Genomic DNA, 10,763 nt, shown 5'->3' with positions numbered 1-10,763 from the left:
CAGGAAACTGAGAGAATGGGACAGGGTGAGAAACAATGAACAAAACAAGAGGGAGCAAAAAACAAAGTACGAGGAGGGGACGTTGTCCGGGCCAGGGCGACGAGCCGTCTCGAACGAGCTACTTGTTAGGGCGGCAGAGGTAAATAGAGGTGCTGCTGTACCTACCTACCTACCTACCTACCTAGGTAACTACCTAGGCCTAGGTACCTAATGGAAACTCTGGTGGTGGCTGGCAACTCCAAGTACCTGTCTGTCATTGGCGTGGTTTGTTTGGAGACGGCGTCGGCGCGGTCCCATTCCCGCAAAGACTCATGACGCGAAACTACTGCAGCTACGGCGCCAGCGGTAAGGCAACGCAAGGTTACATGATGCTGGGTTAGGTTGGTACTTTGTCGGAGGCGTCCGAGGCTGCAACCATCCCATTCCAAGACTGCGGCAGCCAGCTTTGCTTCCTTGTCCAAAACTTGTCTGCCAAGATTCAGGCTGTTGTTGTTTGTGCGGGGCTCGAGGCATGATACATTACAGCGGGCTGTAGCGCCTCGGCCGCACGTTTTAGTGCTCTGCCGTCGCTGGGAGGCACCGCAAGTGGGGGGGGACCTGCGGCGCTAAAATCTGGGGGTGGGACACCTGTACCCTTCCCTACCACGCCAAGGGCACGCCTAGCTAATGAAAAGAGGTCATCGTGAACAAGCTGCTTCTAGACGGGCCGAGATGGCATCATCAGGCAGCTCAGCTATTTTTACCAAAATCAGCAGTGGAAATGAGGTGTTTTCTGTTCTCAAGAAGCGACACTGATATTCAGGATTGTATCTCACGGCTGTATTATTAAGCACTACGGCCGTGCTCGGCCGAAGCCGGTGCAATACAAAGGCAAAAGTCACCCTCGATTCGATCTGAAAGCAATAATTGTACGGTCTTCTAACAGGTAGTTACTGTGCGTGCCGCAGAGCTGCGGCGCGGGGTAGATTCTGTTATTAATAAAATTGGCCGTCCGCCTGCAAGTATTCCTTTCTTTAGCCTGGTCGGGTGTACACGCGCCGACGCCACGCACCATCCCACTCACTGTCTCCATGCACATCGAGCACAAATACGGCCGAGTTCGATCAACGCTTGGGTTAGGTAACCACAATTCAGACTTTCTTATCAATAGGTAGAAGGAGCTAAGAATTATAAAGGTCCAGCTCAGTGAGCCAACGAGTGTAGAGAAAGGTAAATGGTGCAGCAGTATTCGTCTCAGATTGGGCTGCTTCCGTCGTAGCAAGTGTAATTTTGAACGTTCCGTTTCGTAGGCTTCTTTTTTTTTCCCAATGAAGCAAACAAGATTGAGCGACGCTCATCTTCCAACTCAACGACACTATTTATGGCTCGCCGAATAGCATGGCGTCTCGCAGCGCCCTCTGAAATCCGGGCCGACGTTGAGGCACTTGTCGCAGCCGCACATGAGGTCCAGGTCCGTGCCGACCTTCTGGTCCGCCTCCTTGCAGAGGCAAATAAAGACGGCATTCTGTACATTTGTCGAAGGCTTGTCGTTGGGGCAGGACGCATTCGGGGTGCTGCAGTACGCCTCCGTGAGTTGCTTATCGGTCCATGGCGTATCTGTCGTAGTTACCTTGTTAGCCACAAACTTCTTGTTTGCACTCCTTTGTAGAATTTCGATAGGGGTCAGACTTACTCATTGCCTTGAGTACCGAGGCGCAGTAGGTGTAGCCGCACTCGCAGGTGGCCCCCTTGGGCTCCGGTCCTGGGCTCTTTGACGGCGAGGGTACGGGCGAAGACGTCGCCGGTGGTGGCGGCGGCGGTGGTGGTGGGGATGGCACCGGCGGCGCACCTGGGGGAGCAGACGGCGTCGACGAGTTTTGGGCCGATGCGGGAGTCTGCGGCTTGCCCAGGACGAGCAGCGCAAAGGGGATGGCGTGCCAGATCTGCATGGTCGCTGCGTGTAAGACGAGAGCCTAGCCGAGTTGTTCTTGCAGGCCAAAGTTTTGGAGAATAATTCTACTCATATTTATACATGGATTTCAATCTTCATCATGATGCGGGACTGTCAATTCTTTGCCATAATTCTAGCTACACAGTACACATGTTCATGAGCTTCCGCTGTGGTCCTTTCGAGCATAGAGAGCCTAGCTAAACCAAAGTGTCGCAAGTAGACAAATGATTGGCAAACATTTCTGTCAGGTTCAACATTGACACAGAGGGAAGAGTTTGCGTTGCGTTGTCCTCTTCGGGAAGTTATACAAGCAAAGAAGAAGGTTAATTTTGACTTTGACCGGTCAACTGCCGTTGATACTTACTCGCCCTGACAAGTTGCTTTCCAAGACGTGGTTTAGTGATGAGATTATTTGCTTTAAAGAATTGCGGGATAAAACCGGGCTTAGGATATCAGAGCTTCCAGCTAAAACATATGCATCTATCTTAGGTCCTGGTTTCTCGGGATTTTCGTCTCTAACATGCGGCCGAACTCACATTCTAGTTGTACTTTTAACCTTCCGGGTAACTGTACCTATTGACTGATGCGAAATTGCCCCGCGCTGTCGGAGCTCCGCAGGTACCCCGCCCCCGCGAGCCACCGACCTCCAGGGGGAAAAAAAATCTCCAACCAACACTTCTTTTCTACGGCCTTCTCAATCGGTGTTCCAATCACAAATAGACACACATACACACATACACATATACACGCACACAGCGACACAAACACGAACCACAGACTCGAAACACAGACACACACAACGCCATGTCAGAGGCACATGCAGGACCCGAGGCCAACGTCATCCGTGTTGGCACGCGCAAGTCGCCGCTGGCCATGGCGCAGGCCTACATTGTCGTCGACGCGCTGCGGGCGGCGCTCCCCTCGCACACGTTTCCCATTGACAGCATGACGACGACGGGCGACCGCGACCAAAACACGGCGCTGTACAACTTTGGCGGCAAGGGCCTGTGGACGTCGCAGCTCGAAGACAAGCTTGTCCGCCGCGAGGTGGACATTGTGGTGCACTCGCTCAAGGACATGCCGACGGAGCTGCCAGACGGCCTGGTGCTCGGCTGCGTCACCAAGCGCGGCGACCCGCGCGACACGCTCGTCATCAAGAGGGCGCTCACTGAGAAGCACGGCTGGAAGACGCTCGCGGACCTGCCCCCCGGCAGCGTGGTCGGCACCAGCAGCATCCGCCGCATCGCCCAGCTGGCCCGGCGCTACCCACACCTCACCTTCAAAGACCACCGCGGCAACATCAACACGCGCCTGCAGAAACTCGAGGATGACGCCGAGTTGTCAGCCATTATTCTAGCCGCTGCCGGCTTGCAGCGCATGGACTTTGGCGACCGCATCGCGCAGTACCTCGACGCTGACGCTGCCGGCATGCTGCACGCCGTGGGCCAGGGAGCGCTGGGCATCGAGTGCCGCGCGGGGGACACACGCGTGCTCGCGGCGCTGGCCAAGTTGAAAGACACGCCCACGACGTTGGCCTGTCTGGCGGAGCGCAGCCTGATGCGCTCACTCGAGGGCGGGTGCAGCGTGCCCATTGGCGTCGAGACGTCGTGGCTCGGCGACGGGCGGCTGCGGCTGCGGGCGACGGTGGTGGCGGTCAAGGGAGATAAGGCGGTCGACGCCGACGAGGCAGAGGTGGTGACGACCGACGAGGCGGCCGACGAGTTTGGCAAACGGATTGCGAGGGACTTGGTTGCGCAGGGCGCAGACGAGATTCTCAACGCAATCAACGCCGGCAAGGCGGTACAGGCAAAGCAAGCGGAACAGGCCGCGTAAACTGCTCAGTAGTGTACGACATGCCGAGAAAAGTTTTCGTGATTTACATGGGATGTTATACGACAAGTTAAGACTTCAAGTTCAGAGATGAAGAGCAAAATAAAAACGCCGTTCATGACCCGACAATTGCTGCTCGAAATGGTCCATCTCCTGCGAGGACGTATATAATAAACATAGCTGGTAAAAAAGAAATGACATCACGTTATGGTACACCACTTTTATTCTCTTTTTGAAGTGGCCCTGCCAGGTTGAACTGCCCCAAACATTTTTTTTATAAATCAATTCCGTGTTGAGCAGAACAAGCAAATGTCAAACCGTTTTGGTTTGGTCGTGGTATCACTCAGTGGTGTATTTTCCGAGCGACAGCCAAACCAAATTGGCGAGATGTGGCACGCAGCCAAAGCCAAGCAGCCATTCAACATTTGTAGAACCTGCTTCTCGCCTCGTCATCCCATTTGCACCAAATGAAGCAAGGCGAACAAAAAAGCAACTCCACCCACTTGGAGTTCTTTTTCCCTCTTTACTCCGAGTCGGTAAAGTCCTTGTAGGCCTGAGCATTCATGAGCTCGTCGGCCTGGTTAGCGCCCGACTCGTCGAGCTCGACCTTGACGATCCAGCCTCCGTTGTTGGAGTCGTCTTCAGGGACCTTGTTGATGGTGGAGGGCTTCTCCTCGAGAAGCTTGTTTCCTTCAGTGACCCTGCAGCGGACGGGGGCGTTGATGTCGCTGGCTGACTTGACCGACTCGACGGCGCCAAAGGCGTCACCCTGCTCGATGAAGTCGTCCGTCTCCACGGGGAGCTCGACGTAGACGACGTCGCCGAGCTGCTCGGCGGCGTACTCGGTGATACCAATGACGGCCGTTTTGCGGTCGGCCGACATCTCAATCCATTCGTGGTCCTTGGTGTACAGTTTCTCGAGGTCTAGCGGGAGTTAGGATTGTGAGCAAGGAGCAAGCACGACGGGACGTGACAGGAAATGGACTTGAGAGAGGGACGAGAGATTGATTGCTATATGAACATACTCAGACGAGAGGTGGTGAAGCTGCGGACGATAGGGCGGGCAGCCATGGGAGTCGAGCGGGCAGCGAGGCGCATAGCCGCGGGACGAGCGAGGCGGAGGACAGAGGCCATTGTGGGTTGTGTGTTTGTCGCGATGAAAGACGAATCGGATCAAGAAGACGATGGCGAATCAGGCGAGGAGGATTGGGAGGAGATGAGCAATGACAACAGCGATGCGATGGTGACGAGAATGTGGAAAAAAGGACCAAGTTTTGGAAAGAAACGAGAGTGGCCTGTTGCGGGTTTGGGATGCGCTCAGAGTTGCCTAGGGCGCTGCAAAAAGGTGAAACCGGTCCCCTCCGGCTTCCATAATACAGGGGGCCGGTCCGCGCTACCAGAGGGCGTTGTAGGCGGACTGCGGAGCGCTGGACTGAGCAACAACCACGGGCTGGTCCACAATGCTTGGGCGATGAAAAGCGGAGACTCGGGGGAGCTGTGTCCAATCAGACAATCAAAAGCATAATTGCCCCGCGGCAGAGAGCTACCTTGTGGTTCTTTTTACACATAGTTTCGATTGAGTAAACTGAGCAGAGCTCGTAATACTTGGCAAAGAGCGGAAACTTGACAAGGGAAAAATAGCTAAATAATAAGTGCTAGGAATTTTGCGATATGCAATGAAAACTTCTCTTTCGTGTGATTTGAAGCCAGTGGTAGGTTCAATTGCTTCTCGTTCACCAGCAATTAGGATATCTGTTGCAGGTCCCCCATGACATTGCACGTACAAATCTGCAGCGACGTCGGAGGTCTCCAGTCGCCTTGCCAATGTTACATATTAACCTATCATGCCGTTACGTACAAGGTACCGCGCGCACCATAACGGCGCCCCTGCCGTTTGCCGAGCATGCGAGCGTAAGCAACGGCATACTGATATCTTATATGGATTACAGGTCAAATTCACAACGTTGCTAGCCTTGTGAGACGACGTGCTAATGATTCGCCTACGGTAGGGTTACAAAAGTGATGCTAAAAGTAGATTTTATACTAAAATATATACTTTTTAAAAGACTATACTAATATAAGTAATACTATTAAAGATATTACTTAATTATAAATAGATATTATAGATTAATTACTTTAAGCTTATAAAAATAAATTTATTAAAATTTAATTTTTTATAATCTTATTTAGATTTTAAAAAATTAAGACTTTTAAAAATAACCTATTTTTTTTATTTTTAATCTTATTAAATACTTAAATATAAATTAATCACTTATTATATCTTATTAAATACTTACTTATGTTAATAATTTACTTTATTTATAAATTACTTATAAGGTAGTTATTTTAAGAAATTTAATAAAGTTATTTTTATAAAGCTTAAAAAACTTAAAAAAGTATATTATTTTTAAACTTAAACTAATAAGTTATATTTTATTATAACTTATAAAAATTATTTTATATAATTAATATATAAAATTATTATATTATATTTATCTAATAAGTTTAAATTTATTATATATTTAAATATATAATATTAAAATATTAGAGTAATCTTTTTTAAGATATTCGAGTAATCGTTAGACCTAAGTAGCTACTTCTAACTAAGCAGGTATATATACTATACGTAGCTTATATATAGCCTGTATATAGCCTATACACAGCTATAAGTAGCTAGTCACCAGCTAGTACTAGCTACTAAGAATCAAGCTTTTACATTGCCATTACTACTACCCTTACCGTTCTTTAAATACGTAACTGTAATCTTTTTTAAAATATTAATACTATATTTATAAATCTCTTTTATTTTTTTATTTTTCTTTTAATTTTAATATCTTTATCTTACTATTATTTAATATATCTATCAATTAGTTATCATAAAAACAAAAAATATTCATTTGCACGCTGTCGCTTTTGACCTCTCACTGGCGGCCCACTCTCTGCTCAGATACATAAAAGACCCCTCATTTTGTCCACTTCACACACTACTGAACTCACCAGGCCAATGCTAAATTAAGATGCTCAGAGCTTTTTATCCGCTAGACAGCTCGGGGGGGGCAGGTCGCGAGATCAAGTAAGCTTGCCTTTTTCGGCTTGGGCCACCAATATTTGACCGCCTTCCAAGAAGTATCATTCCGTTGACCCTTGTAGCGTTGTTGTAGTTCCTGGACTCGGTACAAGACCACCTTCGGAGTGGAAAGACCAGACCGGACCGTGGTTGGAGAAGCTGGTTGATAACTGCGCCGGCCGCGCCCAGATATGGATGTACGAATCAACAAAAGACTCTCGCAATGGGCCTGTCGTCCAGCAACTCGCCGATCAAGGTAAAGAGCTTCTCGACTGTCTTCACACGCTCTGCTCTCGTAATAAAGGATCTCCTTCGCCACCTAGGGCTTCGGGGTCAAATTCTCCTCCACGACAGGGTGCAGCGGCCCAGCCTTTCAGTTCGAGGGCCTCGACAGGTAGGAGAAGGCCCCTCCTCTTCATCTGCCACAGCCTCGGCGGCATCATCTTGAAATGGGTACGTAGCCCTCTTCAACTCCATGGCCGGCCTAGGAAGGAGAGGGCACTGACACGGGATAAGGCATTGTCACTAACTAAGGGCCATGTCTTCAGACATCTCGATGTTGTCGAGGTCATATCTGGTATTGTGTTTCTGGGAACGCCACACTTACCCTCGACCATCGCCGCGAGTCCGAACCTGGTGGAATCAATCTTGAAGCTTCATCAGAGGGGCTCTCCGCGAAAGGATGCCGTCGCGGCCAACGATAACAGTGTCTTGGCGAGGTGTTGTTACGACTTTGAGCTACTCGGAATGCAAGTGCCGATTGTCTCTGCCTACGAAACGGTGGAGTCGCGTGTCCGTTTTGGAATGTTCAAAGTCGTACCCACTTTGGTGAGAAAAACCTTTTAATTCACATCCCCGGATGGCATATGTAGGCTGACCAATGGCTAGATCGTCTCTAAAGAACGTTGCGTTGTCGGGTCACAGCAAGAGGTTGTCATTGCCGCTAACCAGGATCATGAACACATTTGCAACGTTCCAGTACAGAGCAGCCTTTATAAGGCCATCGAGAAGGCCTGGCAGCGTGCACTGGACGAAGCCCCCGGCTTGATATACAAGAAATTCTATAGTAAGGGACAGCTCTGCAGGTTCCCAATAACATGGTCTTTGCCACCCACATGTGTCGGCTAACTGAGTGTGCGTAGCCAGCACTCGCGACGGAGGCGAGATGGACACTCTCCGGAGTCTCACCACTGATAACGGGCAGAACCGGGTACAACTGATCCCAACGGTACAGGGAGCAGCGACGGCTTCCTTGGGTTTATCCCAGATGAGTTCAACCAGGGAAGCAACCTACGGCTCGTCAATCAACCCAAACCAGAGGACCGACAAGGCCATCACGACTTTCGAAGTCGTCAAGAAAAACCCTAGCCTTCCTTGCTTCTCTATGCAAGTTCACAAACGAAAAAGTGATTTCTTTGGGAGACAAGATATCCTCGACCTGATAGACGAGACCCTTCTTCCTGACCAACAGGAAGGCATCGATACTGGCCCATCTTCTGTTCGTTCGTTCGCACTCTGTGGCATGGGCGGCATCGGCAAGACGGAGATCGCAGTCGAGTATGCCTACGCAAGACAGTCCAAGTATGATGCTATCTTCTTCGTGACTGCGGACGGAAAAACCATCCTCTCCGAGCAATTTGCGCGTATTGCGACAGTACTCAACATTGAAGATCAGAGCAATACCAAAGACCTCACGGTCTCTTGCGAGATTGTCAAAGGGTGGCTGTCAAATCCTGTTCGGTCGTACGATGTTGCCGCTTCGGCCGAGAACGAGGCCTCCTGGCTCCTCATATTCGACAACGCCGACGACCCATCTGTTCTAGAGGACTTTTGGCCCTCCACCGGCTCGGGCTCTGTGCTCATTACGAGTCGCGACTCAGTTGCAAAAAACCAAATCTTCACAGCCAACAAGGGTATCGATCTTCAGCCTTTCTCGCCACCCGACGCCGTTCGTTTTCTGGACACCCTCGCCCAGAAGATTCCTAACGCTGGGCAGGTTGAGGACGCAGCCGAGGTGGCAGATCGGCTTGGCGGCCTGCCGCTCCTCATCACTCAAATGGCCGGTGTCATGGCCCGGCTGCGGCTGTCCTACTCCGATTGTCTAGCCCTCCTCGATGACAGCGGCATCGAGCAGATCGGTTCCACGGGGATGATCATGTCGACGCCGGAGCAAGTATATTCGGTTTCTTCTAAGCTAGGCTTTGACAGCCTCGCACCCAACAGCCTCGGCCTACTCTGTCTCATCTCCATGCTCGACCCGGATCGCATCCCGGAGGCCATTGTAAAGAGTGCTTGCTCCAACGCTTCACTAGAGGATTTCCCACAAGGCTTGGCCGCCTACTTCCGGGCGAGGGCACAGCTCCTTCAGACGTCGCTCATCAATCAGAACCCGGAGACGGGTGATATTTGGGTTCACCGTATTGTTCAAAAAGTGGCAAGAGCGAAGCTGGAATCTCGCCGATTAATCGAAATATACAACGTAGCTATTCAAGCCGCCTCGTCTGTGTGGCCATTCACCAATCTGGAGAATCGATTCACCACCGCCCGATACAAGCTCTGCGCCCCTTTATTTCCGAGCATTGTGCGTCTAAGGAACGCCTATGAATTCATTTCGTCGCTAGAATCGTTCCGCCACGAGTTGCCCACCGCGAAGCTTTTCGGCGATACCGGATGGTGAGTTGTCGTCGTATAGAGCGCTGAGGTTGGAGAGAGCTAAATAAATGCCAGGTACCGATTTGAGCGAGGATTTCAAGAAGAGTCGAAGGAGTGGTTTACTCTGGTGCACAATATTTGTTGTGGACTAGAGGATAGAGTTTCGGAAGAGGCTCTATACATGATCCGAGACACTCATCACAACCTAGGCACTGCTGCCGGCGAGACGAACGACGTGAAAAGCTTCCTCCAACACGTGGCCGTATGGCTCGAGATGCTGAAACAAAGAAAGACAGCAGACGGTGACATCGTCGTTGACTACGAACTCGCCATGGGCTACAACGAAACAGGAGTCGCGCACGGCATGGACGGCCAGTACGAAGTGGCTCTTGACTACTTCTCGAAGGCCGTTGAGACATACCAGGCCCTACCACACTACGAGGAGACGATGCTTGGGTGGTCCGCGTCTAACATTGGGCTTATGTATTGGGTTATGGGCAACTATGAGGACGCAGAGCGTGCCCTGCTCGAGATTATCGACATTTTTGCTTCGCACAACGGAGTTGACGACACGCTCTCATTCAAGTAAGTAATAGCCCCACCCTTTAGAATAACGCCAGGTAACCCTTTAATAAAGGACTGGAAAGATGTTGTATGCTCTGGGGAACGTGTACGTCAGTCAAGAAATGTTCCAGCAAGGTCTCGAGTTACACAATCGTTGCCTGAAACAGTATCGTGCGACGCTCGGTGATAGTCATCATCGAATTGGGGACATTTGTCACCGACTGTCTGACGACAATCTCTACTTTGGGAATTATGCAGAAGCCCAGTGAGCGAGCAGTTTACCTCTGTTTTCTTTTTGCGAATGATAGGAGACATGGCTAACACAATAGGGCCAGAGTCCTCATCAACCAAGCTCTGAAAGTGTTCAGCGGACGCCGTCAATACCGACAAGAGCTTGCCCGGTCAACCTACAAAGCGTCGCAGGTATCTCGAGCCATGGGGAATAATAGCAAGGCTGAGGCAGAGCTTCAAGAAGCTTTTCAGCTGCGTCGTGCGCTTTTACCAGGGGATCGCCGGGGCAATGATGAACTAACTGAGGCAGATTTTGACAACCTTGTTGTCTTTTGGTCTCGATGAGTTAACAATGCTATTGTGAAGCGATTGCAAGGGCTTCCGCTGGACTGGGATGGATATGAAGTACAACTACGACAGTCTATTGATGCGAATATGTGGCTAGCGACATGGATAAGTCCTCGGGAAGATGAAATTTGCCTTATACAA

General features: G+C 50.4%; 4 protein-coding genes across 4 annotated transcripts; 2 read left to right on the top strand and 2 right to left on the bottom strand.

Annotated features, from left to right (window-relative positions):
- Positions 1-1,354: 1,354 nt before the first annotated feature.
- Positions 1,355-1,928, bottom strand: BBA_03688 (uncharacterized protein; the record flags this gene model as incomplete). The annotated part of the gene is made up of 2 exons (XM_008598785.1): positions 1,355-1,596; positions 1,673-1,928. 2 exons carry the CDS (start codon positions 1,926-1,928, stop codon positions 1,355-1,357), a joined length of 498 nt encoding a protein of 165 aa, XP_008597007.1.
- Positions 1,929-2,734: 806 nt separating this feature from the next.
- BBA_03687 (porphobilinogen deaminase) lies at positions 2,735-3,763 on the top strand (the record flags this gene model as incomplete). The annotated part of the gene is made up of 1 exon (XM_008598784.1): positions 2,735-3,763. The coding sequence occupies one exon, from the start codon at positions 2,735-2,737 to the stop codon at positions 3,761-3,763; it is 1,029 nt and encodes a 342-aa protein (XP_008597006.1).
- Positions 3,764-4,283: 520 nt separating this feature from the next.
- Positions 4,284-4,894, bottom strand: BBA_03686 (glycine cleavage H-protein; the record flags this gene model as incomplete). The annotated part of the gene is made up of 2 exons (XM_008598783.1): positions 4,284-4,684; positions 4,786-4,894. The coding sequence occupies 2 exons, from the start codon at positions 4,892-4,894 to the stop codon at positions 4,284-4,286; spliced, it is 510 nt and encodes a 169-aa protein (XP_008597005.1).
- Positions 4,895-6,777: 1,883 nt separating this feature from the next.
- On the top strand, positions 6,778-10,619 carry BBA_03685 (tetratricopeptide repeat domain-containing protein; the record flags this gene model as incomplete). Its single annotated transcript, XM_008598782.1, has 7 exons — positions 6,778-6,833; positions 6,941-7,655; positions 7,716-7,893; positions 7,970-9,500; positions 9,555-10,064; positions 10,117-10,308; positions 10,373-10,619. The coding sequence occupies 7 exons, from the start codon at positions 6,778-6,780 to the stop codon at positions 10,617-10,619; spliced, it is 3,429 nt and encodes a 1,142-aa protein (XP_008597004.1).
- Between the last annotated feature and the right edge of the window lie 144 nt (positions 10,620-10,763).

This window comes from Beauveria bassiana, assembly GCF_000280675.1.
Source record: "Beauveria bassiana ARSEF 2860 unplaced genomic scaffold BBA_S00008, whole genome shotgun sequence".
Classification (NCBI taxonomy): Eukaryota; Fungi; Ascomycota; class Sordariomycetes; order Hypocreales; family Cordycipitaceae; genus Beauveria; species Beauveria bassiana.
This window is presented reverse-complemented; position numbering and strand designations above follow the sequence as displayed.